At 48.9% G+C, this 24,438-nt stretch overlaps 1 protein-coding gene across 21 annotated transcripts in view; it reads left to right on the top strand.

The window, feature by feature from the left end:
• EXD3 (exonuclease 3'-5' domain containing 3) overlaps positions 1–24,438 on the top strand; it is a 254,263-nt gene that overhangs the window by 117,790 nt on the left and 112,035 nt on the right. For 19 of the 21 annotated variants that reach the window (XR_010348975.1, XM_064393456.1, XM_064393451.1 and 16 more), the window contains 9 exons: positions 1,143–1,309; positions 2,792–2,930; positions 3,269–3,482; positions 4,453–4,562; positions 5,676–5,871; positions 6,978–7,144; positions 9,406–9,576; positions 16,481–16,534; positions 18,574–18,705. Coding sequence is in view for 20 of the 21 variants with exons in the window: in XM_064393456.1 (XP_064249526.1) it covers positions 1,143–1,309; positions 2,792–2,930; positions 3,269–3,482; positions 4,453–4,562; positions 5,676–5,871; positions 6,978–7,144; positions 9,406–9,576; positions 16,481–16,534; positions 18,574–18,705 (1,350 nt within the window). In the remaining variant the exon portion in view is untranslated. Of the gene's footprint in view, positions 1–1,142; positions 1,310–2,791; positions 2,931–3,268; positions 3,483–4,452; positions 4,563–5,675; positions 5,872–6,977; positions 7,145–9,405; positions 9,577–16,480; positions 16,535–18,573; positions 18,706–18,829; positions 19,246–24,438 lie in introns of those variants that run through there. The other 2 variants (XM_064393465.1, XM_064393461.1) reach the window with 2 other exon arrangements.

The following is a 24,438-nucleotide window of genomic DNA, read 5'->3' as shown; positions in this document are numbered from 1 at the left end:
CAGGGGGCAGGGGAAGCTCCCGCCCCATGGAGCTGGTGTGACCTTCGGTGTCACTGTGTTTGTATTTCCTCTTACACCTGCACCTCTCAGAGGTGGACAAGGCAGAAGAGCTCTGGTGCATCCAGCTTTCTTCAACTGTCACTGTCCCTTGCAAGTGGCTGCTGACCCCTGCCATGATGGGCACTGTGCCATGCTCTAGCCAGAGCTGGGGTTTGGGTTTGAACCACAGGCAGGGTGAGTTTGTGCTGGTGTCCCCAGGCTCTGCAGTGGGCCAAGGCACTTCCCTTCCTTCAGGGAACAGCTGGGAGCAGGGAATGTCCTAAATTGCCCTCCCTGTTTGCAGGTGTGAACATAGGGAGTGACACAGTGACACCTCAGAGTGCATTTGTCCCAAAACAATGATCCACTTCTCACCCTCATAGGGGCCTTGAACAGACACAGAGGGAAGAAATCCTTTATGCAATCATTGTTCACCCCAGCTGGATGTGGGACTCACGCAGCACATTTCATCCAGCTGAATTCCAGTGCAGGGTGACACCACTGCCAGCCTGGCTCCACCCATGGCTGTGCCTGCTGCCAGGGGTCCCGGAGCCCCCATCTCACAGCACTGGGGGCAGGAGGCTTGGGGGTGATGTCAGCCTTTTCCTGGCTCTGAACACCACTCAGGAAAGCTTTACTGATGTGCCCTGCCCTGTGGATGACTGGCAATCCCATTCATAGGCACCTATGGATGACTGGCAACCGCAACAATCCATGCAAATACTTCCAAGGATGGAGGAGACTCCACACCACTGTCTGCCCTGGAGAGACAAGGAATGTCTATCCTAAGAAAGCCATCCCAATAAGATGCTCCAGGGTCTAAAGCCCCTCTGCTCTGGAGACAGGGTGGGAGAGCTGGGGGTGCTTGCCTGGAGAAGGCTCCAAGGCGACCTTTCAGTACTTAAAGGGGACCAAAAAAAAAGATAGGGACAGAGTTTTTAGCAGGACCTGTTGCAACAGAAGTTGAGCTGAGAGTTTTGAACTAAAATAGGGGAGATTCAGACTAGATGTAAGGAATAAGGTTTTTACAACGAGTAGGAGTAGAGGAAGCCCCCATGATGGAAGTTGCACTGACAGTCTGCTTTCCCCCCCTGCCCTTGCAGAGCACAGTTGGGGAGAACCGGTGGCTCCAGGGACATCTGGTGCAGTCGCTGCTCCGTCACTGCGACGCGCGTGGGGCGGCGCGCTGGGCACAGCACTGCCGGGTGCCCTCTGAAATGCTGCCTCAGGCTGTGGCTGAGGAGCTTCAGAAGCTGCACATCCAGGACAGGTAAATCCCCTGTGTGGTGCCTTTTCCATGAAGATTGCTTGTCATACAAACACTATATTTGCTTTAAATTGTCTGCTGTGATACGTCCATGGGGACAGAAGTTTGCAAAGACTTCCCCCATACACTTGAATTCCATTGTGGCCCTGCACATACTGCATTTGTTCGTCATAAGCCTGGAAATGTCTGTGAAAGGGGCATTTTAAACTCATCCTGAGTACACAGAAGCTCTGTGAAATTGCTTCATGCTGCTGAGGGTTCTTACACTTCCTCTGCCAGATCAACAATGCAAATATTCGTCTATTTTACTGAGGTGATTGCAGATCTGCCAAAGTTTTACTAATTATTATTTTTTAATGCTGATGATTTTGGGAAGGTCTCACAGATGGCTTTGAACAGTTCATGTTCAGGGAACCTAGTTTTGTGGATCTGCTTTTCCTTCTCATGCAGATCTGCACTTTTTCAAGCACTGTGTCACCTCAGGAAATACAACACAGATGTAAGCACCATCAAAACACTTCTCCAGAGGGTCCACGGCTTTTTTGGAGCAGAGGAAACTCTTGTCGGCCTTGGACATGCTCCTGCCTCGCTCCAAAGCAGAGCCAGAGCTGCCCTCCTGCTCCCTCCTGAAGCCACAGCAGCCGCCAGTTGGGAGCCAGGAGGTTTTTCCATGAGGGATAAGCCCTCAAAACACAAAGGGGTGATTACAGGTGTGTGGCTGAGCCACAGCCTGTGCATCCAGAGATAAAACCCATCACTACATCTCTGTGCTGTGGGAATCCTGTGCTGTGGAGGGAAGGCAGGTGAGGGTGTGCTTTGCCCTGTGTGAGGAGCTGGGATGGATGAATAAGCCCCTTTGTACTGCAGTTTACTCATCCAGTCATGATACCAGCTGTGGTAGCTGCTATAAAGTCAGCAGAGCCATGAAACCCCATAAAACAGTCTGGCTGCCCTGTCTATTGAGTAACACAGCCACAGGTTCCCAGAGGGAGTTCACACTGCACACAACAAGGTGGCACCAGCATATAAATGACATCATCTGTCTCTGGTCACACCACACAGGGCTCCTGGGCTTTGCAGGTGAGAATATTCCTGGAGACCTGAGGCTGCACACCTTCATTAAATATTTTACACAAATATTGACTTCCCCATGCACACAAACCCACAGGAAAGTGTTTGTGCAGGGAGAGCTGCTCTGCTGCAAAATTGGGCACACAGCCTCCCAAACATAAGGTTACTAATAGTTTCCCAAATAATGAACCATTTCAAGTCTCTATGGGAAAAAGACTATCCGGAAATGTGTGATCTCTCCAAGGGAGCTGGATCTTTTTGATTAGTTTATTTTCTCTGAGAAGGAGCTGAGTGTCATGGGGAAAGAGAGGATCAGGGTGAAATAAGGGGTGTAAAACTTAACCCTCTTGCTCCAATCCAGGATTTCCTCCTGGCTTTCCATGGCTTCAAAGTGTTGCATCTGATTGTGTGCAGGGTAGAAGAGGTCAAAAAAGCAGATAATTATGAGGCCAGTAAGAAGAAGGACTACTACCAGCTTCCTATTCCACGGGAAAATATTCACTTTCTGCAGACATGGGAGGAGACGCTGCAGTGCTGGGAGAAGGTGCTGCAGGTGAGTGTTACCTGGGGTTGGCCTGGCAGGGTCAGGGAGCTGGAACTCCATGTCAGGCTGAGACACAGAGTTGGATGTGGCCACTGCCATCCACTGCCTACCTCTCCAAGGCAAGAGCAGCTGCTCCTTTGGGCTGGTCTGATTTGGGGAAGGTGTTAGGAATTGTGCCAGGGAAGTTTCCCGTGGTGACGCAGGTGCTATGAGAGTTCCCTGTGTCTGTGGCAGTTTGCACAAAAAGCTGCAGGTGCTGTGGAGGAAATGTTCACATCCTGGACAGATTCTCCAGGCTCCTCTCAAGCACAGGCAGGCTCTGGGTGCAGAAAGTGTCTGTGTTGCAGCCTGGGCAGGTCGTTGGTGTGGACATGGAGTGGAAGCCTTCCTTTGGCATGGTGGGGAAGCCCCGTGTCGCCCTCCTGCAACTTGCACTGAAGGATGAGGTGTTCCTGTTGGACCTGCCACGGCTCCTCGAGCAAGCTGAGGCTGAGGGGGAAAAGGAGAAGCTTCCCCGTTTCATCCAGATGCTCTATTCAGATGCAGCCATCACTAAACTAGGTAACACCCCTCTCTCTTCCCCACCTCGGGACTTCACACGGACTGTTTTGTTATTTTTGTCATTCCTAGATGCACTTGGTGTTGTCATTCCATAAATGCACTTGCAATGGAACCAGCTTTTGTAGCCTTAGTGTTCGGGTACTGCCAGGCCAGGAAACAGTGACTAGTGTAACTGGGAAGGATAGAAATACAGGATTAGAGAACCACAGAAAATCCTCAGCTGCAAGGGACCCACCAGCATCTTCAAGTCCAGCTCCTGTCCCTGTCCAGACCCCCCACCAACCCCACCCTGGGCATCCCTGGCAGCGCTGTCCAAAGGCTCCTGGAGCTCTGGCAGCCTCGGGGCCGTGCCCATTCCCTGGGGAGCCTGGGCAGTGCCAGCACCCTCTGGGGGAAGAACCTTGCCCTGATTTCCAGCCTGACTCTCCCCTGACACAGGTCCATGCCATTATATCTCCCCATGTCAGGTCAGATCCAGGATTCCTGATATAATTTGCACTCTCAGACTTGGGATTGTCCTAGCTTTGTACTAATCCCCAAATGACACCCAGTCTTCAATGGTTCAGGTAATTCTGGTGGGCAGAGCTGTCTGGGTGTGCTGTCCCTGTCCCAGAGCTGCTGTGCTGGACACCAGAGATCTCTGAATTACCATACATGGGTTTTGGAGGCTTTTATCAGGAACTGCTAAACCTGGGTTTCAAAGGCAAATTCATAAATACCTTTCCCAGATTTTAAGTAAGTTGATCTTAAACTCAGAATTTTTCATGCACCTCTCTTTTCCCTTGATCTGAAGGACTGTCTCTTGGGAACAGAAGAGACGGACCCAGTCTTGTTCCCTATTTGAACAGTCTTCCCACCAATGCTTATAAATATTTTGTTAGCATTTTGACTCTGAACTAGAAGAAGTTGCAGTACATTAAGTGTGATTTGAGCTTTCCTACCTGTGTGATTTGGACTTATTTTTCTCCAGGTTATGGGATGTCTGGAGACCTCAGCAGCCTTGCAGCCACATGTTCTGCTTTAAAAGACACAGAGAAGCAAATGCAAGGTGTGGTGGATCTTCTTGCAGTGGACAAACAAGTAAGGATAAACACATGGAGATGTGGGAAATGGTGTCTCCTGCATGTGCTGGTGGGTAATTGTCCTGAATCCACAACACTGTGTGTTTGCATCCTGGATTGGCAGGGAGATGGCTGCATGAGTAAAGAGACCATTTCCTCCAGATGGTTTGAGGTGTTGGGATTCTGTAAAGGAAGATAGAAGTATTTTGTTTTCATCAACTAAAATGTTAAAGCTTGTGGTACTGACAGCTTTTTCATAGCCTTTATAAAAGCTGTGAAAAGCTCTTGGAGACCCAGCTCCATTCAGCCAGGACAAGGTTTCTCAGCAACTTAGGAAGAGGAAGTTCTTGTACAAATTCTGCTACTCCAAGGCCATGCATTATTGAAGCAGATATGGTGGAGTTAATGATTTGTACAGAACTCTGATGTTCCTAGGAGGGTTGCTGATGGGTTCAGCACAGGAATTTCTGGTCAGCTGAAGCACATCTGTCCCCGAATTTGCACAGAGGAGCTTTCAGCAGTCTGCAAAAATGTTCAGCACAACCATTTTAATGGGTAAAATGTACAGAGTGTTTTTGAGGCTGTGGGTTGAGGTGAAGCAGATCTTTGGGATTGATAGCTTAACCTGGGAAGTGCTGTAGGGGCTGACATAGCTGCCAACAGCCATTGCCTCAGTTTAAGCTGAGAAATGGCAGCTGCAGAGGGGGCTGCTGCCCAGAGTGTCACAGGAATGCCTTTTCCCACTGGGACGAGGAGGAGGAAGGTGCTGAACTGCCACTGCTGGTTCTTTATTGCATTGATGCCCAGCAGCCTACAGCATGGTGAGCACCCTGCAGACCCCTAAGGAGCCTCATCCCAGTCCTGCTTCTCTGGTGCAGGGCTGAACAAGAATGCTCTTTTTTCCCTTCCTTGGCTATGGAAGAGATTTCTCTCCAGCAAGTGTGTTTGTTAAAGAAATAACCCAACACCATATTTATCTCGTGCCATCCCAGCTCTTGGCTGAGGGCTGGGGTTCAATATGCCAGGCATGAGAAGGATGTGATAGGGCTGTGCCTGGCCCCACCAGCGGATCAGGAGGTGGTTTGGGAGCTGCTTCATAACCAGGTGGTTTCTGTCTTTTTGTTTCCATCAGCTGCAGTGGGGGAAGGACAGCCGGAAGGTCGATGGACTGTCCCCAGAGCGCAGCCACGAGGAGAGAGGGGTCAGGCAGCCAGAGAAGGGACTCAGCCTCCTGGTGCAGCATGTGCTGGGGAAGCCTCTGGATAAAACAGAGCAGCTGTCCAACTGGGAGAAGCGGCCGCTCCGGGAGGAGCAGATCCTCTATGCAGGTCTGGCCCTGGCTGGGTGCTGCAGGTGCCCAGGCCAGGCTGTGTTTGGCTGCTCTGGCCCCGGGAAAGTCGTTAAGTAGCAGAGGAAGAAAATGGCTTTGCAGATTAGTTCCTGTTCAAAGGAGTCAGCACATGTTTTGTTTGTCCTTTTGAGGACATGACTTTAATGGTTGAAGTTTAAACTGTCCAGTGATTCATTATTTCCCTTATGAAGGAATTCCTGTGCTTTGCAGATTTTGTCTGATGAAACATCACCTCAGTGGAAACTCCTCTCAGTAACTGAAAGGAGGAAAGTCCACTTCCTTCTGCCTCATTTCACAGCCTTCCTGGGAAACAAATGCTGTGTTCATTTGTCACAGTGAAGTGCTTGTTAGAGCCGGGTTTGAAATGGGCAGATATGGTGTCAGAAACTGCAGCACAGACTCAGGGCTGTGGAGGGACCCATAGAGTTTATTGCTGATTACCCCAGAGTCAGAAGTCTGGGTCTAAATCTTTTCCTGGTGCATCAAAGGACAGTCTCCTGATGCAAACCAGCCCTTTCTTAAATTCAACTATCCTTAAAGCTGACACAGTTCTCACAAAAGTTAATCACTGGACTTGTCAGACTGGCTGGGAGAGTTCTCCCATTGCTGTTGCAGGGAGCAGCAGCACACGGCAGTGAATGTGGGCAGGTGATTGCAAACAGCTCGGGCAGTACCTGCTCAGATGTTGTATCTCCTGGGGAAGTTCCCTTCCTGTCAAGAGGAGTGATAAGGAGCCGTGGGCAGGCTCAGGGACAATGGTGAGGAACAGGGGCTGGCTGGAGCTACCTTGTGGTGGTTGGAAGAGCCACACTGCAGTTTACATTGGGTTATTGGGTTAGAGTGGAGATGGCAGAGCCTGTCTTTAGGAGCTGCTGCCTTCACCCCCTGTGACTGTGGGTTCAGCTGTGATGCTCACGTGAGTCAGTCCTGGAGCTTGAGGGTATGACCAGAGGGAGTTGCAGCTTCACAGTTGTTCACAGTGGCTTTTACAAAGGTGGGGGCTCTTCCTTGCCTCAGGAAAACCTCTGGTTTACTTTTGAATGAGCCTCATATGAGCTGAGGCTTACATTCTCTTCCCTGCAGCCTCAGATGCCTACTGCTTGCTGGAGATCTATGAGAGGCTCTGCAAGGACCCCGAGAGATTCAGTCTGGGTTCAGACCTGACAGACAGTCTGGTGGGAAAACAGAGCAAAAAACCCAGGGTAAAAAAGCAGCTGAATAAACAAGAAGCACCATCACCTTCTGGACAGGTTTGTAAACATCTTCAAAGAGCTGCTTGTTGCTCAAGACCCCTGCAAATCACACACCGCTGCTCTCAGTCACACCTTTCACTGTGCACGGCTGTTCTCAGGACCCTTGCATTAAACATACTCCTCACCCCTCCCTCCCATGACATTCAGCTCTCTCCTTGGCCTGCCTGGGTCCAGCTTTCCCTGCTCTTTGTGTTTCACTTGTCTTTTCACAGTGTGGGTGCAGACCTGTGTGCTAAGCCCAGTGAGCCTTGCTCATGGAAACACTCCTTCCACATTTTGGGTTTGGATTCTGTGGCCAAGGTTTCAAAACTCTTACTTCCTTACTTTTCCTTTATACTGAGCTTCCACACCTTCCTTTCACACTGGGAATATCTCCTTTATTGTGTCTGGAGTAAAAGTCTGCGAAGTTAAAAGTAAATGATCCTTCAAAAATGCCTTTCTGCTGAAGGCTTGTCTCTGCCTCCTTGCCCACCACCACATTCCATGAGAGGCCTCTCCCAGAAGTTTGTCTTGTGGCAGAGCCTTAAAACTCCACCAGAGCTGTGCAACTCTGCTGAAGTATCTTGAAATGTGACTGGTGCCTCTCAGTAATAACATTTTACTTTTAAAATGGAGCCATTCAGTGGATTGTGCACCTTTGGAAACCTTGGCACAAATCTCATTTTGTTATTGCCTGAGAAGACCCACTGTGTGTATTTGTGTATCCTGAGCAGCCCCAAGTGTGTGTGGAGCTCCTGAAATCCGTGCCCCTTTCTATGGCTGGGCTGAGATGCTGCTGACTGTGTCCACCTGTGTGTAAATGTGCATCATCCCTTGGCCTTCAGCAGGCAGGAGAACACTTAGCTGCTCCCTGAGCACTGCGTTCATGTGCACGTTGTGTGTTACAGCAGAGCTGGGTGGCTGCTGCAGGGGTGGGAAAAGTGAACACTTCAGGCTTCAATCACCTTGGAAACCCTTGGGTCATCCTTATGTTCTGTACAGTCAGATTCATCAGCTGAGGGCAGTAGGTAAAACCTGGACTGGGACACCAAAACCAGCAGACTTGTCCTGACTGCATCCTGCAGGACTCCAAGCTCTCTTTCTCAGTGTTTCCTTGTCTGAAGTGGAGCTAATGACTCTATTCTCCTTTATAAGCTTTTTGCTTTCTGCTGGCATGAAATGTGAGAAAAAAGCTCTGTGTGACAGTGCTGGCCACTGGATAAACACTGGCTGCGAGCCAGCTGCAGCTCCTGCACATCTGCTTGAACAGCAGCAGCAGCCAGGGGTAGTGTCTCCAACTGTCCCAGCTTCAGGGGGCAGCTCCATCCCTTGTCACTGTGCTCTGGTGTCACAGCTGCATTGACCAGGGTCCTGCAGGAGCTGGTGACAGCCCAGTCTGCCCAGTGCTGCAGAGCCCTGGGTGCAGGTACCAGCTGCTGGGAACTGCAGCATCACACCAGTGTTGCTCCTGGACCTGAGCTGGTTCCCATGGAGAGCCCAGGTGGAGCTGCCTGGTGTGCCACAGCATTCCCAGCTTGGGGCCAGCTCCTGCAGAGCTGATCTGCAGTGCTGGCTCCCTGCATAGCTGCTGGCACTGTCCTTCAGTCATCCCAGCTGATTCAAGTTCCTGGAGTCAAAAGCTGGACATTGGAAGTTCCTTAATAACTTCCCTTCTCCATGAATTTAGCTATTGTACTTCTGGGAGCCTCCCAAAGCCAAAGTCCTCCAAGTGCAGGAACTCCCCCAGCAGCAGACATTTGAAATAAAACAAACAAAATTCAGGCACTGCCTATTTTTAACCTTCCAAAGATAACAGAGTTGACGTGGTTGCTTTGTCTACCTGTTTCTCCCTTTGTCTGTCCCAAGTCGTAGCTTTGGCACATGCTTATTAATTACAGACTAATTTAGAGGAACATGAGCCTTGACTATGTTTCTGTGACTTCTTGAAGATGAATGTCTGTGCAGGGCACTGGAGGCCGGGTTGGCTCTTCTCCAGGGAAAGGCTGCAGGTCCCTGGATCAGGTGGCCAACTGGTCAGTGAGAGAATGGCAAATTCAGAATTAGCCCCATCATGTTCTGCCCTCTGCCCAGGTGGTGATGGCAATGTGGAAAGGATGGGAAGGAGGATCTAGAGGTGCTGCAGATCATGGGGAGGTGGTGACACAGGTGGAAGGAGGCAGTTGGATGTGCCATGGTGGGTGAACTAACGCAGGGAGTAAAAACATAAATGTACTGGGAATCAGACTTCTGCTCCTTATGGATCTCCTGCCTTTCTCTAGGAATGCCAAGGACCCAGAACAGATCCCTCACGCCCTCCTGCCCCCATCTCCCCCCAGGAGTTCAGCGTGGTCTGTGACAACATGCTGCAGGGCCTGGGGCGCTACCTGCGCTGCCTGGGCGTGGATGTCCGGCTGCTGGACAATGAGGATGACCACAGGAAAGCTGCTGAGGTGAGTTCACAGCTCCCGTGTCCATGGGGAAGTGATGGCACTTACTAGGAAGCTGCACTGGTGCTCAGGCTGCAGGAGCTGCCTCATGGGTCCCTCCTTCCATCCTTGTGCTGATTCCCAGATCTTTGGGTCACCCTGAGCTCTGGCAGAACCCACCAGGGTCATTTACAACAGCTCCTGGCCCTGCCCAGACCCCCCAACAGCCCCACCCTGGGCATCCCTGGCAGCGCTGGCCAAAGGCTCCTGGAGCTCTGGCAGCCTCGGGGCCGTGCCCATTCCCTGGGGAGCCTGGGCAGTGCCAGCACCCTCTGGGGGAAGAACCTTGCCCTCTGAGCTCCAGCCTGAGCCTGCCCTGACACAACTTCATGCCATTCCCTCAGGTCCTGTCCCTGGTTGCAGAGAGCAGAAATCAGTGTCTGCCCCTCCTTTTCCCCTCACCAGGAAGTTGTAGCTGCAATGAGGTCTCGCCTCAGTCTCCTTTTCTCCAGGCTGAACAGACCAAGTCTCAGCCACTCTCATACAGCTTCCCCTCAAGGCCCTTCACCATCTTTGTTGTCCTCCTTTGGACACTCTTGAATGGCCTAATGTCTTTCTTATTTTGTGGTGCCCAAAACTGCCATCAGGGCTCGAGGTGAGGCCACCCCAGCCCAGGGCAGAGTGGGACAATCCCCTCCCTCGACCAGGCCGTGATGCTGGGTCTGATGCCCCCAGGACACAAATGTCCCTCCTGGCTCCAGGGCACTGCTGACTCACATTCAACTTTCTGTCAACCAGGACCCCCAGGTCCCCTCTGTGACGCTGCTCTCCAGCATCTCATTCCCCAGTCTGTTTGTATACCCAGGGTTGCCCCATCCCAAGTGCAGAATCTGTCACTTTCCCTTGTTGAACTTAATCTGGTCAGTGATTGCCCAGCTTTCTGATTTGCTCAGGTCTCCCAGAGGGCCTCCCTGCCTTTGAGGGAGTCAACAGAGATATCCAGGCCACACAGTGTGTGCTATCAAATGTGCATGGATCACCCAGCCTGGTGTGCAGGATGTTTCCTCTTCAGATGTCTGCTTGGCCTGAATCCGCAGCAGGCTCTAACTTCTGCAGAAATAATTAATATCTCCTCCCTGCCAAACTTGCACAAGTTATTTAAACAAACCAGTTCTCAGTGCCTCCCCCCAGAGCCCTGTCTCCACTTCTCATCCCCATCCCTTATCATGCCACGGACAGGATGTTTGACATTGCTTTCTCTATGGTGACCAGACAAACATCCTTTCACTATCAAAGCCCTTGGAGTGTTACTGTATTGCAGAGCCTTTGATCTGGGCTTGGATAATCAAAGATAAAAATAGACTCCTCCCACCCTGTTTGATATCTGGCTGGTCCTGATTGAATCAAAGTTGAATGTTGACCACCCTACGCCCAAAAACTTGGGAATGTTATTGCAAAGGCCAGCAGAGGGTTTGGATCCTGGTCACTGAGTACAAGACAGATGGTTTGGGTGTTGTCCCAGTATAGTCTCAAACTGGTGTCACTAGGAACACCTAAGAGTGTACAGCATTAGTGTTTGCTCTTCATTAAAGTCTTTTCACTCAAATGATTTATCAGTCATACTATACTTCTCCTTGTGCCAAGAACTCCTGCAACACCTGGCATTTGCTCCTTATTGTTCTCATTCCTTTTCTTTGTTAAAGTGGCTTCAAGTATTGGTGGGCAGATGGGTCTGGTCCTTTACCCTCTTTTATTTGGGATCAAGCTTAAAAGCCTGAGAACTTCCTCAGCTGTGCTTGGGCAGTTATGAATTTGGTGGGTTTTTTTTTTTTTTTTGTTTTTTTTTTTTTCTTTTTGTTTAAGCTAGCACACGTGGCAGGAATTAATTTGGCAACCCCCATTCCCATGGATATGAAACCCTTGCCCTGTGTGATACTTCATGTTGTGCTGTTGTTATTGACTAAATGTTTTATCTTGGACTTGTCATGGTGAGTTTGTCATGCCAGATCTGCAGAGGTGTGAGAGCAGGCCCTCTGGCACCATGATCCACTGGATCCCCTCTGGCTGACCAGATTTAGTGGTGGAGTTGGCAGTGCTAGGTTTGTGGTTGGACTTGATGACCTGGGAGGTCTTTCCCAGCCTTAATGATTCTGTGGTTCTGTTTATCTGCTGTGAGATGCTACCAGCTTTCAGTCTCTGATTTAATGATGACATTTAATTAGGACTTGACTGGAGAAGTGACTGATTAAAGTTGCCTGTCGTAAGTGCAGATACAGAAAATATTTTAAAATGGGAAACCAGTAGAAATTCATGCCGAAAATGTCTCTAGTTTAATCTGTCCTCGTGTGAAAGGCAAAGAACTCACAGGCTGTCCTTACAGAAGCATTTTAGCTCCTGTCCATGAGCAGCAGCCTCTCTGAAGGGCAGTGGGGGTGGTTTTATTAAGCCCTCTTACTCAGTGGGGTGGCCATGCTGTTTTTCCAATATTACCTTGCTGTCCTACCTGCTGTAGCACCTGCACACACCTGTGTGGCACAGCAGGTCTGCAGCTGGGGCTGGAATTAGTTCCAGTTGTGCTGGACAAGCTCCTTTACCTGAGAATTTTTGTAGCCTGTGCACTGAGAGCTGGTGGAATCCACCATGAGCTGTCCCCACCAGCTCCTTGCCCGGCAGCCCTGCTCACTGCACCTTGGGCAGGGCCTTCGCAGGGCTTTGGGCAGTGGCCCAGGCTGACCCAAGCCTGGCTCTGCTGTGTGGCCTCTCTGAAGAAGGGCTGTGTGCATCCAGCCATTCCTCCCCAGGGACACTGACTCCAGCTCCAGGCAATCCATGGGGTAAAGAATGTGGAGATTCCATCTCTGGGATGCAGCAGATTCTGAGTGTGCAGGTGCCACTTCTGGGTGATCCACCCTTTGCCTTTGCATTTACTTCTATATGCAACATGTTATTTGCAATTAATACAAGTTTATTTTCTTAAAATTGTGCCCTGTGCCTGTTGTGTTCCTACCCAGGTCTTTCATGCCCCATCCCTGGAAAATTCCTGGTCAGGTTGGATGGAGGCTCTGAGCAGCCTGACCCAGTTGAAGATGCCCCTGCTCACTGCAGGGGAGTTGGGACAAGATGACCTTTTAAAGATCCCTTCTAAATCAAACTATTCTATGATTCCATCTTCTGCAAACTTCTCTTTTCAGAGAATCTTAAACCTATCTTTTGAGTTTTCCAGATAATTGGAAGGAGATGGAAAAGTAGATGCTCCTGTTTTCTCTGCGATTTTGCAGAATCAGGCAAAGCAGTGGGATCCTTGTCATACCAACCTTACAGGATCACCCAGCAGCCTGAGTGACTACAGTAGCTCCTGCAATGTTGTACCTTAGGGACAGAGCAAAAGGTTTAGGAAGATGTTCATAGTCTCTTAGGTTTCTAATAAAAGACTCAGTGGAATCTCAAAGCTGCTTCAGTTGTGTTCTGGATTAGTATAATTTATTTTTTGAATGGACTTTGCTCTTGGTCTTCAAAATCATCTTCATTTCTAAGGATAATCTGATGCTAAGGCAAACCTGGTATCTTTTGAAGTATGCTAATAACCAGAAGGCAGGCAAAACTGGCTTCATGAGGCTCCCATGCTGTGGAAGATTCCCTTGCAAGGTTACACCTACCCTCCAAAGCTCCAGGTGAACCAGTGAATTGCAGAGAAGGGCCAGGCTGGATGGATCTCAGGAGCCAGATAGAGCATTCTGCACCCAGATCTAAATTGCTCTAGACTAATTTGGAACCAGGTGACACAAAAGGGATTTTAATCCTGTAGTGAGCAGATCTTCACCTAATGGGGGAATCTAATCTTGGATCTTGTCTCAGCTTTGACTGGCTTTTTCCATATTTTTGATGTAGATGACATTCTCCAGGTTTGCTGATCTTTTTAGTCTGGTGGGAAGCTAAAATCAGAGAGGGCAGATGAAATAGCTGTGTTGCTTTTAAGGTGAAGACTTGGCTTTTGATGTTTGGTCAGCAGGAGAAGAAGGTCTTTCATTGGAGACCTTGATACAAATGGATCTGCACAGAGAAACAAAACTGGGTGGATGATTTTGGTGTGACATTTGAGGCCACATTACAAAACCAGGGGATAACTCTGTGCAATTTATACTTTTCAGGAATGCTGAAGAGGAGATTAGGGTTGCAATACTGGAAGAGCTGGACTGAGTGTGCTCAGAGCTCTTAAGCTCTTGGTTTACTGACTCTTTTAAAAGAGCCTGGGATTACAGGGAGGGTTTGGACTGGGTTTTGTGATCCACTTCTCCAGCAGATCCTTGTCTGGGTGCTTACCCAGCACATACCCTGATACAGACACTTTCTGTCCACTCCCTTTTGGTCTGAAGTGGGGCCTTGCTGGCCCAGGCTCAGGATCACTGCACGGGGAACACAGCTTTTCCTGTACTTCAGTTTGGCTCTCCAAAGACATGTGGCATTGCCCAACATGTGTCTTGCACAGACTTGGCAAAGTTTAACTTACAAATCCACAGCCTTGTGCTGCTGTTTTTTGGAACCTCCTTTGGCCTTTGTTCAGGACGCTTTAGATTGTCACGAATCATCCTGCTGCTGGTGCTGGCTTGGAAACAAAGGGGCTGTCTCTGCCCTCTCTCAGTTGTTGCCCTTCCAGGTCTCTCTGACAGTAATTCCTGTGGGTTCATTCATTTCTGCAGGGTGGAAGTTGGCTGAACAGACAGACACGTTAAGGGATAGTCAGTAATACCAACAGATTAGGGAGTGCTTTTTATCCAGAAGGTCTGAGCCTTTTCCAGAGGAAGTTGATATTATCTTTGTAATAGATTGTGAAACTGAGGCCAATGCCCTCTCTGCAGCACTTGGGCTAGAGCACAGGTCCCTGACACCCATGCCAAAATGCTGCCCTGGGTGTTCTTTTCCTCTCATTTGCATCCCTGACCACACATCCCCCCATGGTCCCAGTGCTGCCTTCCGTTGTTGCTTTTGGAGAAAAAGAAGGAATTGTGCCCTTTTCTCCAGCACATACCCTCTGTGTCTCAGTCAGATGTGTGCTATCACATGGCTTTTCTGGCTCTGTGTGCTTCTCCCAGTCGTTGTTCCAGAGGCAGAAAAACATGTTGGAAGAGTTATTGCTTTTCTCCTTTTTATTTGATGTTCTTTGCCTGTCTCTGCAGAGCCATTTAGATAAGGGGATTTATCAAGCTTGAACTAATTAACCCTGGATGCGGAAAGTCAGAATGGAGTGTTCCAGCTGTGAAGTCCTCAGACTTACCCTGAAGCAAACACGGGTCTGGAGGAATTTCACATCTCTTTTCCCTTGTCAGCAAATCCCTGTGGTGACCTTTTGCCGTTGCCTTACCAGACCTCCCTCACTACAGTGCCACAAGGGTGCTGTGGTGGCTGCTCAGCAGCAGGACTGCATGGGGTGTTTGTGCTGCCCCTTCAAGGCTCCTGTTCTTAGAGGTTTTTTCTTTTATTGAGAAAGAGAGGGTGGATTTTGAAAGAAATCCAGTAATTTTGCCTGTATAAAGATGTTTTAGAAGTTGTTGCCAATCACTTTCTCAGTGCAGAACTTTCAGCCAAAGAGTGACTTCACAACTAAAGGAGGGAAGCAGATACCTGAAAGCTCAGGAAGAGGAAAAGAGGGAAAAAACGGTTGCTTAGCTTCCTGCACGGGACCTTCAGAGCCTTCTCCACCTTGTTTCCTGTTGCCATAGGTCCAGTGAGTCTTGAGAGAATGACTACCCAAGACAGAGCTTAAAAGTTGTGGTTGGTTTGTCTGCTGTTCCCTGGCTGTGCTCACTGGTGTCTCTCTGGGAAGTGCAGCAGGACTCTGATCCCAAATGTGTCCTCCTGCCAAGGGTAGAGAAGGATCCAGACAGAGCTGCTGCACTCTGAACCAGATGAGAGACTTCCATGACACACATCTGGAGTCAGTGAAAAACATGAGGGCTTCTAACAGAATCCAAGCCAGAGGAGAGAAATAACCTTGTGCCTACTTCAAAGCACTGATCCCTTGTCAGCAGGATCAGAGCCGAGTCCTGGTTCACACGGGAATCCTTGTGAATCCTCCTATTGCTGCAGCCATGAGGCTCTGTCCCTCCTCCAGGAGGGTGAGGGGTGGGAGAGAAGGGCGTCATTCAATCATGTGAAGGTAGGTCAGTCACACTTCCACCCTTGCAGCTCCAGACTGAGTGCCTCCCTTTGGCAGTGACCCCTCTGCAGTGTCCCTGAGCCTGTGTGAAGGTCAGCAGAGCAGTGATGAGCTCCCTGGGAACTCAGCACAGACCTTCCATTGAAGGACCAGACCTCTGACAAAAGCTCAAGATTCCAAGTCAGGAAGTGATAAACTCTATGGGAGATGTTCCCTGCACCCTGGAAAGGTGCAGAATTCCTGTGTGTTGGGTTGCCAGGACAATAACACCCTCCTTTTCTAAGGAGCAGTTTTGTTAAAGGTATGAAGCTTGCAGACACATTTCATGGTACTTTTTTTTTTTTCTAGAATTACCTGCTTAGGTTTTTTTTTCCTTTTTCCCCTGTGCAGTAGAACTGTTTCCTTCTTCATGATCTAGACTGGGGAAATAGAAATAGTCTGGGTTAAGGGAAAAAATGAAAAGATTGTTTTTGTATAGGATTGTTTCAGGGTGGAATGGTTCCCTGGGCCATATGTGTTACAGATGCACCAGCAGCTTATTCCAGCACATGGGACATGAGGCAGGGCTTGGCAGGGAGGGGACACGGGGTGAGCCATACCCTGACCTGCACTTGCTGTCAGGAACTTTTGGCCAGGTGTGGACTGACACTGAGAGAAGCACTCAATATCTCCAGTTCACCTCCTCTCTTCTGTGACTGCAAGTAAATCTTGAACTCAGTGTAACTTCAGCCCCTGTTCATTTGGATAATTTGGATTTTTTACTTTTTTTTCCAGATAGCCCGACAGGAAGGAAGAGTCATTTTGACCTCCGGACTCCCATATCAGACTGTGAGTGTTCCAAGCTGCTGGTGTGTTTCTGGCACTGATCATTGCATGGTCTGGGGTGTGCAGGGGAGACAAGAGGAAAAGTCAGATGTGAATGCAACAGCTGGCTTGGATTTTTCATGTTTTCTCCACTAATAGCTACATTTAGGCTCTTCAGAGGTTTGCTGTTCTCAGCCACCAAGGCTCAGGGTGAAATGCTTTTTTATACTTACATTCAGTGTGTATCATGGGGAGAGTGATTGCTCTCCATTGGGGGTGGGGGTGGAAGTCAAGCCAAGCAATCCAGAACAGTGTGTTTCTGTCTGGCCTCACTGGCAGGTGAAAAGGCAGCTCAGTTTCTGTGCTTTTTATCCCAGAGATTCTTGCTTGCTGGCTGGCTCCACACTGAGAGAGTTTCAGCCCTCAGGGACATTTCTTCAGGCTTGGAAGGGGGAGATTGGAAGGCCCCAAGCATGGGTCTGGTGGAAGCTGGAGAGGTTTTGTGTTGCTATAGATAAACAGAGAGGCCAAAGCAAAGGCCAACCTTGCCCTCAGCACCAGCTGTTCAGAGCTGTTCACAGACATGCTTCAAAATGCAGTGCTGAAGCTGCCAAGTCAGTGCTGTGATGTCCTGTTGCAGGTTCTCTGCAATTTTTTACTGCCTAAAAATCCATTTGGAAGAGTGAAACTGTTCTGGATGAGCCAGAGTTCTGTTCACATGAGCCAGGGTGCAGGACTTCTTTGTCACAAACTGTCAGTATAAAATCTCCCAGCTACTCGGGCAGCCACTCAGAATATTTGCAGAACAGGGGTTGCTGACTTCCTATGGAAAATCAGAGTGGAATAAAACTCCTCCCATAATGAGACACTGTGAGGCAGGTGCAGCCACCCTGCAGGTTCCTTGAGCCTACAGCTGGTGGAATAGGAAATTCAGCATCCAGCATCATCTTGTTTGGCAGAGCTCTAACTTCAAAGTACTGTGCAGGAATTGCAAAAGGAAAATAACTGCTTCCAGGGTACAATACTCCTGGGAAATGTCTGGTTCCCTCCATTCCCTTGCCTTTGGACGCCCTCCACAAGAATGGGATGGCTCTGCCAGGCTCCTTTACTGGTGTATAGCTGATCCCACTCCTGTAAGTCCTTAGCATGGTCATGAAGATGTGTCTGGGACTTCCCAGTGCTCATTCCCAGATGCACTTCTCTGCAAAGTGTGGAACAAACATTGAGGGGCTGCCCACATCAACCCCTTCAAATTTCTTGGCCACCAGGGAACTCCACGTGAAACGTTTGTGTGAGTCAGAAGGGTTGAAGTGCTCACTGGACACTGTTTCCATCATTGTGCTTTGGCACACTCTGTGGGATCTGGCTAAGTTTCATCAGAAAGCTGGGATTGAATTCAGTTTCCTTTTGCTGCCCCTGTTAGGACCACCTCACCAAATTGTGAGTTGACAGGACTTGGGTATATTTTATAGAATAGAATAATGGAATTGTTAAGGTTGGAAAAGACCTTTAGGATGATAAGTCCAGCTGTTAACCCAGCATCACTATCGTGGTCCCCACTAAACTGTGTCTCCAAGTGCCACATCCAGATGACTCTTGAACACTTCCAGAGATGACACTTCCAACACCTCCCCAGACAACTCATTCCTGATGAGTTGCCTGACCACCTTTCTGTGAAGAAATGTTCCCTGAAATCCAATCTAGACCTCCCTTGGAGCATCTTGAGGCCATTTTCTCTTGTTCTGTCACTTGTTAGCTGGGAGAAGAGGCCAACCACCCAATGGCTGCACCCTGCTGCCAGGGAGTTGTAGAGAAGGTCCCCCCTGAGCCTTCCTTTCTCCAGCCTAAATCATGTTTCATACGTATAAAATCATGCAGTGCTTCAGGAGTCAGAGTTCTTGCAGCAGTGACTGTTAGGTTACCAGTTGTGGTGCTCAGAGCAGAATTCAGACTGTAAACACACCCTAACTCCAAGCATTATTCAGAATTCAAACTAAGCCAAGGGTATCAGAACAGCCCCACGTGCCCTGACGCTCGGCCTCACTGGTGTCTCTGGTTTGCAGCTGCGCTCCCAGGTGGGAGAAGGAAGGTGTTTCTCTGTGAACTGCTCCGAGAAGGCGAAGGAACAGGCGCTGCAGGTGCTGAAGCACTTCAACGTGCAGGTGTCCCTGGGTGACATCTTCAGCCGCTGCCAGGTAGGACGAGGCTGGCTCCAGCCCCGGCTCCCGCTCGCTCACCGCTCCCTGCGCTGCCTCGGTGTCCTGGGCCTTGCACTCGGTGCCTTCTTGGTTCCCAAGAGTTCTGCTTGAACTTTGGCAGCACCTGGCAAAGCCGTGAGGAGTTCTGAGTGCAGTCACATCCGTCACAGTGCTGAGGGCTCAGTCAGAGGATCAGAGGCTCTGCATCTGCAGCTTTGCTAGAAACTCGCCTGTTTTTCTGATTTTTGGTACTTGGCCTGTGTTTTGGCATCAACTGTCATGGTTGGACTCTCTTTGTTGCTGTGTTCTCTGTCTAGGACACATGCTGTTTTAATTATAAACCATGTTTAATTATGGCTCTGTGATTCTGTTAACACTTAATTACTTTAATAGGAGGATTTTTTCATAGGACTTCTTTTTTTTCCAGAAGCTATTAGGTTAATTCATGTCCATGCTAGTTGATGGCTCCAGATTGTGTTTGGCACAGGATATCTGTGGATTGCTGTTAAGAATAAATTTTAATTCTGTTAGCTCAAATCACCATCTCTTCCAATTTTACTATTGTGTTTGTTACAGCAACACGCCGAAACCTATCCCTTCCCAAACTGCATTATAAACCAACAGGGAACTTCAACATCTCTCACCTTATCAGTGTTTAAAGAGAGAAAAAGAAGCAAGTTGGTTAGAAAGTTTGCTTTTTCTTAGGGATAAACAAGACAATGAGTCTGGCTCGGTGCCTCATGGTGGAGATCAGGGGTTTCCTGGCCCAGTGGAATTGCACAAGTGGTGTAGGAGCAGACACACCAGAGAGCATGTTCTGAACCTCTGTTTATATCTGCTGTCAGATGCTGAAACTGGATCTGTAACTTAGAAAGCAAATGAGAGTTGTCCAGCTGGGCAGGTTGGCTGTGAGAGGAGACTGACGAAACTCCCTGCAGGTCAGATCCACAGAACAGGGGTTCATCTTACTGCAGGATAAATGGATATATTCAGCTATGGGATACTGCCTTCAGTCCTGTGGTTTTATTGTCCCAGAACAGATTGCAGTTGTTATACATACGTATATTTATAGTGACATGCTGACTTCTTGGATGTTTTAAACAAACCTTTAAAAAACCTCATGGATTCTCCAGTTCCCTGACATCCCATACAATAGCAGTGTTCCTCCTGATGGTTGTTGAAATACCACAAAAATAAGCGCACACACACGCAAAACCATGATGCAGGAAACTCTGTGCTCTCTAATAAATACACGAGACTGTGCAGCAGACAATGGAAAACTGACCCCTCACCCAGGATCTGGGGTCTGGAACTGGTTAACTCTATGGGTTTAGTACATGCTGTCTTAGTTTACAATATAAATAGGGGTAATCAATCTGGCTAGGAATATATACTAAGTATTCTTTTACTTCCAGGAGAAATGCCTTCCCTGGAAATTGTGGTGGTGGAACAGCTGCATGTTTTATACCCCTCAGCATGGGAAGATGCTGATTTGCCAAACCTCTCCCTGTTCTGAATCATATTTACCTTCATTTAAGGCATTGGCATTTTGGAGCAGATTTTGCTCAGCTGTCTTTGCACACAGCACAGGTTTGGCTGATGTGCTGCTGATCCTCTGGAGGAGAATCCCCGCTCTCCCAGCTGCATTTCCTGGGGTTGTGTGCAAGGGGAGCCGTGGGCTGCAGAGGCAGCGGGATCCTCCTCCAGCACTCTGGAAGACTGACAGCCCACATCAACAGAGGCAATTTCTGCCTTCAGGAGGGTGCTCCGGGCCTACATGGCCTACAGAGACCTCAGCAGTTCTTTTATGCATCCTTCCTAAAACATCCTCATTCTTTGTGAACCTAATTGGGCTTAATTAGGATGGAGGCCGGATCCTGAAACTGCTGAGCTGTGCTTGCCAGCCTGTCTGTGCTGCTCCGAAGCTGGGTCACAGACCTTGTGGCTCCCAGACTGCTCTGAGGTCTGCTCCTCCTTGCAGAGCACTTTGCTGAGGGGTGACAAAGTGGTGACAAAGAGTTTTGGCTGCCCCTGCAGTGGGGGAGCACGGTGGGCACACAAGAAGGGCTCCAGAAAGCTGTGTGCTGCTGTGTCTGTGCTAGGCAGGAGGAGGAGGACAGGCATGAGCTGGGCCCCTCTCCTCATCTCCTGCATGGAGCTGGGCTTGACCTACCAGCACGGGATGGGTTATCTGTGTCGTCAGCCCTGGCAGCATGTCACAGGAAGCAATGTGGCATCCTGCCTGCTCCCTCTGTCTCATGGAGCAGGGACTTGTTTTGTCTCCTGGATTCTGTTCTGTAAATGACTGGAGTGAATATGGCAGCAAATGTTGTCATAACAATTAGTGCGTGTAGTGCGGAGCACGTGGTAAAAATAGGTCCCAATTCAATGTTGTACCCAAGACTGCTGGAAAATACGTTTCCTCTGTCAGCTCCCTCAGCAGGGATGGATGAGCTCTCTTTTGCAGATGTAAAGAATGGGCTTGCTTTGTAACCCTGCCAAAATACTGCTTCTGTTAAAACAATGTCCAATACTGGCTACCTCTGTCTGACCTAGAGCAGCAAGTGCACAGGGAGTGTCATCTAGGAGCTGCTCAGCATTTCTGCTCCCACTTGTGCTGGGCTTCAGCTTGGCCTCTCCAGTTAAAGGCTTCAGGAGCAGGGACTGCTGCCAAAGGTGTCAGTGATAGTGCAGGAATGACCTTTTCATTCCATGTGTTCCTCAAGTGCTGCATTGTAAGGACTTAGTGATGATCCTGGTGAAGCCACCCCTGCAGAGTAGCTGGGCCTGGTGGCGTCTTTGGTGAGGAATTTTTTAGTGGAGCTGAGTGAAAATAAGATTAATTCTATCTTTTGGTGACATGCAAAAAACCCCTATAGAAGTTCTACATTTCATGGCCTTAAAATGTTACAAACCCATTCCTTGTATTTGAAATGCAAATACCACATGCGTGTCACCTCTGCACACATTTGAGTATCTTGTATTTTTCTTCTTTCCAGATAGCTGAAATACTTCCTTCAGGAAAGGACAGTGTGAAATAATGTTAAGGGTGTTCAGACATGATCAATTCAAGATGCTGAACCCTTACAGTAGTCAGGAAGGTCTCTATGGAGTTGTTGGAGGCTGTTGTGGGCAGCCTTAGTGTCAGCTCACAGCCTGACTCACCCAAGAGATCAGTGATGCTCTGCTTTGCACATCTTGGAGGAGATTCTAACACAGAACTAGCAGTCAAAGAAGGAAAAAAACACCCAAACCTGCTGAAGAAGGCATGGGCTCCAGTCCATAAGCACAGACAGCTGACAGAGGGGTCATTTTGTAGTGGGGTGAAATTCAGCTCCTCTCCTAGGTCCAGCAGTGGTTGTCTCCCACTCTTCCTGGTGCTGTCCCTGATTGGGACATCCTGCTGTGACACTTGGGTGTGGCCTGGTGGGACAGCAGGAGAACATGAACTCCATGACTCCATGTCATTCCAGTCTCTTGAAGGAGAATGAATTGTCTCTGGAGAACAGCCATGTTTTGGCAGGATCCATTACCTGGATGACTGGTGTGACTTTTGCCATCTTGCTTTTCCATGCCATGTGATTGAAAGTCCACCCAAAGCAGGTGTGGGCTACACCTCTGAACTTGCCACTGTGCCAGGGCCTTGTCACTGGCTGCTTGGTGAGCCCGAGGGCCCAGGACATTGCACTTCCCATGGCTGAGGTGTCTGGCCCAGTCGACTTGTGCCAGTGAAAGAACACTGGTGTGGAAGCAGATCAGTGGAGGCACAGGGCTGGCAGGCTTGGGGTGAGCAGTGCTGCTGACAGGGAAGAATCCCAGCTTGGATGGTGATAAACTGAGGAGATGAACACTGCAAGTTGTTAGCTTTACCCTTATATCACAAGGGTTTGTCACTATGGCTTGAAGGGACAACTGTGTTCAGTGTTGTTTGGGCTCACCAAGAAATTCCTCCTGGAATCTGGAAGAACCTTGTGGTTAAAGGTTTCTAACTGCTGTAAAACCCTCACTGGTGTGAGGCTCTGCAGCTGGGTTTGGAGCCAGGAGGGCCTGTCCATCTGCAGAAAAGCTGTGCTGGGCTTTACTGAAAAGTGTAGCTGCTGCTCAGCTCAGTCCTGGGTCCGAGGCTTCGCTCGGGTACGGGGTGGGGGGAGCAGGCTGGGGGACCCGGGCCCTGTGGAGCCGCTGTGCCACCCCCACTTCCCCCGGGCCTCTCCTTCCTTTCCCACCCTCTGTTTGGCTTGACCCTTTAGCCTTTAAGCTGGCTGGGGCAGGGACCCTGCTTGAACAATACCTTACTCAACAGGAGGCTGATCCCAGGTGAGGTTTCAAGGCTTTCCTGCAAGGAAAAATGATTGCAATTATATCCCCTGCAAAAATAAATGTGCAAGGGGAAAAAAAATCCCAGGCTCCAGCTGCAGTTTGTGCATCTGAACAGCCCCACATTGACAGGGGGGAATTATCTGCACATTCAAATAGGTTGTCTCTTGCACGTCACTGAATGCTCTGATCCTAAATAAGCAAATTACATCAACTATTCTGATGTCCTGTTTAACTTATGACCTCAGCCTGAGCACTGCAGGATATGAGAGATAGCTGCTCAATTTCATTGTCTGGAGATCTGATATATTTTTCTATTTTTTTGCCCTCCCTTCCCTGCTTTTTCAGTTTCCAAACTACTCACCCCAGGTTTTACAAAGGTGTTAGCATGGGATTAGGAGTAGGCGGGGAGGAGGGGGGAGGAAGAGAGGAAGCCACCTTTTTTTTTTTTTTAAATTAGGTGCAAAAGCATTCTAACAGTTGCAGCAAATGTTTCTGGTTTTTTTGTGGTTAAGGTAACGAATTTCATTGCTGCAAAGCTCATCATGTGCAAGCTGACTTACGCAGAAGGAGCCCAGGATGGAGCAATCCATTTAGCAGGGACAAAGAAAAAAGCCTTATGATGAGATGGAAACCCTGTACTTGGGGCACTTTGTGAGAACCTTTGAAGCCAGCCTGGGAACTCTGGCAATATTAGTTGATAATTAGTAATATAGATCCCTCAAGCTGTCGTTTAGATTGAAAATGTGCATGTCTCTCATGAGCCTCTGTCACACCAATCTGATCAGCAGGCTTTTTTCTTCCTTTTATGTGGGTTGCTCTGTCGGTCCAGACGATGATGAGAACTGCCAGGCATCGTCTTTCTCACTCAGTTGTGAGCTGAGCAGCTATCTCCTGCTCCAGCGTGGCATGGAAGTGGAACCAGGGCAATTTTGCTTTGTGGTTACCTTTCCTGGCCTGAGCAACAGTCATTTCATTCATTTTAAAATACCAGCCGTCCTTCCCCATGCGCAGAGAAAAACCAGTAAGATTTAAAGGCTACGTATTTTATGAGATGTTTCTGCCCCAGCAGACAGGAAGGGATTGGCCTTGGGAGTCACTCAGGACAAAAAGCATCTTCAGCTCCAGTGGGGCTAAGACATCATCAAAGAATTCAAAAATGTCAGTTCTCATAGCCCCTGGTTCAGCTTTTGAGCTGCCTTCCACTGATGCAACATCACATCCCCATTTACTTCCTTTCAGCCCTGAAATCTCTTTGGAAAGTGCTGTGTCACCCTCTAAATGAAGAATTTAGAAGGGTCATGTGTGCTGGATTTCAATGACTTGGGAATGCTGAGAAAGAGAATATCATTTGGAAACCTTCTGTGGTTTAATAAAAGGTTCATCCATAGGATGCAATTTGTCAGCGCCTAC

Source organism: Passer domesticus, chromosome 18 (assembly GCF_036417665.1).
Source record: "Passer domesticus isolate bPasDom1 chromosome 18, bPasDom1.hap1, whole genome shotgun sequence".
Classification (NCBI taxonomy): Eukaryota; Metazoa; Chordata; class Aves; order Passeriformes; family Passeridae; genus Passer; species Passer domesticus.
This window is presented reverse-complemented; position numbering and strand designations above follow the sequence as displayed.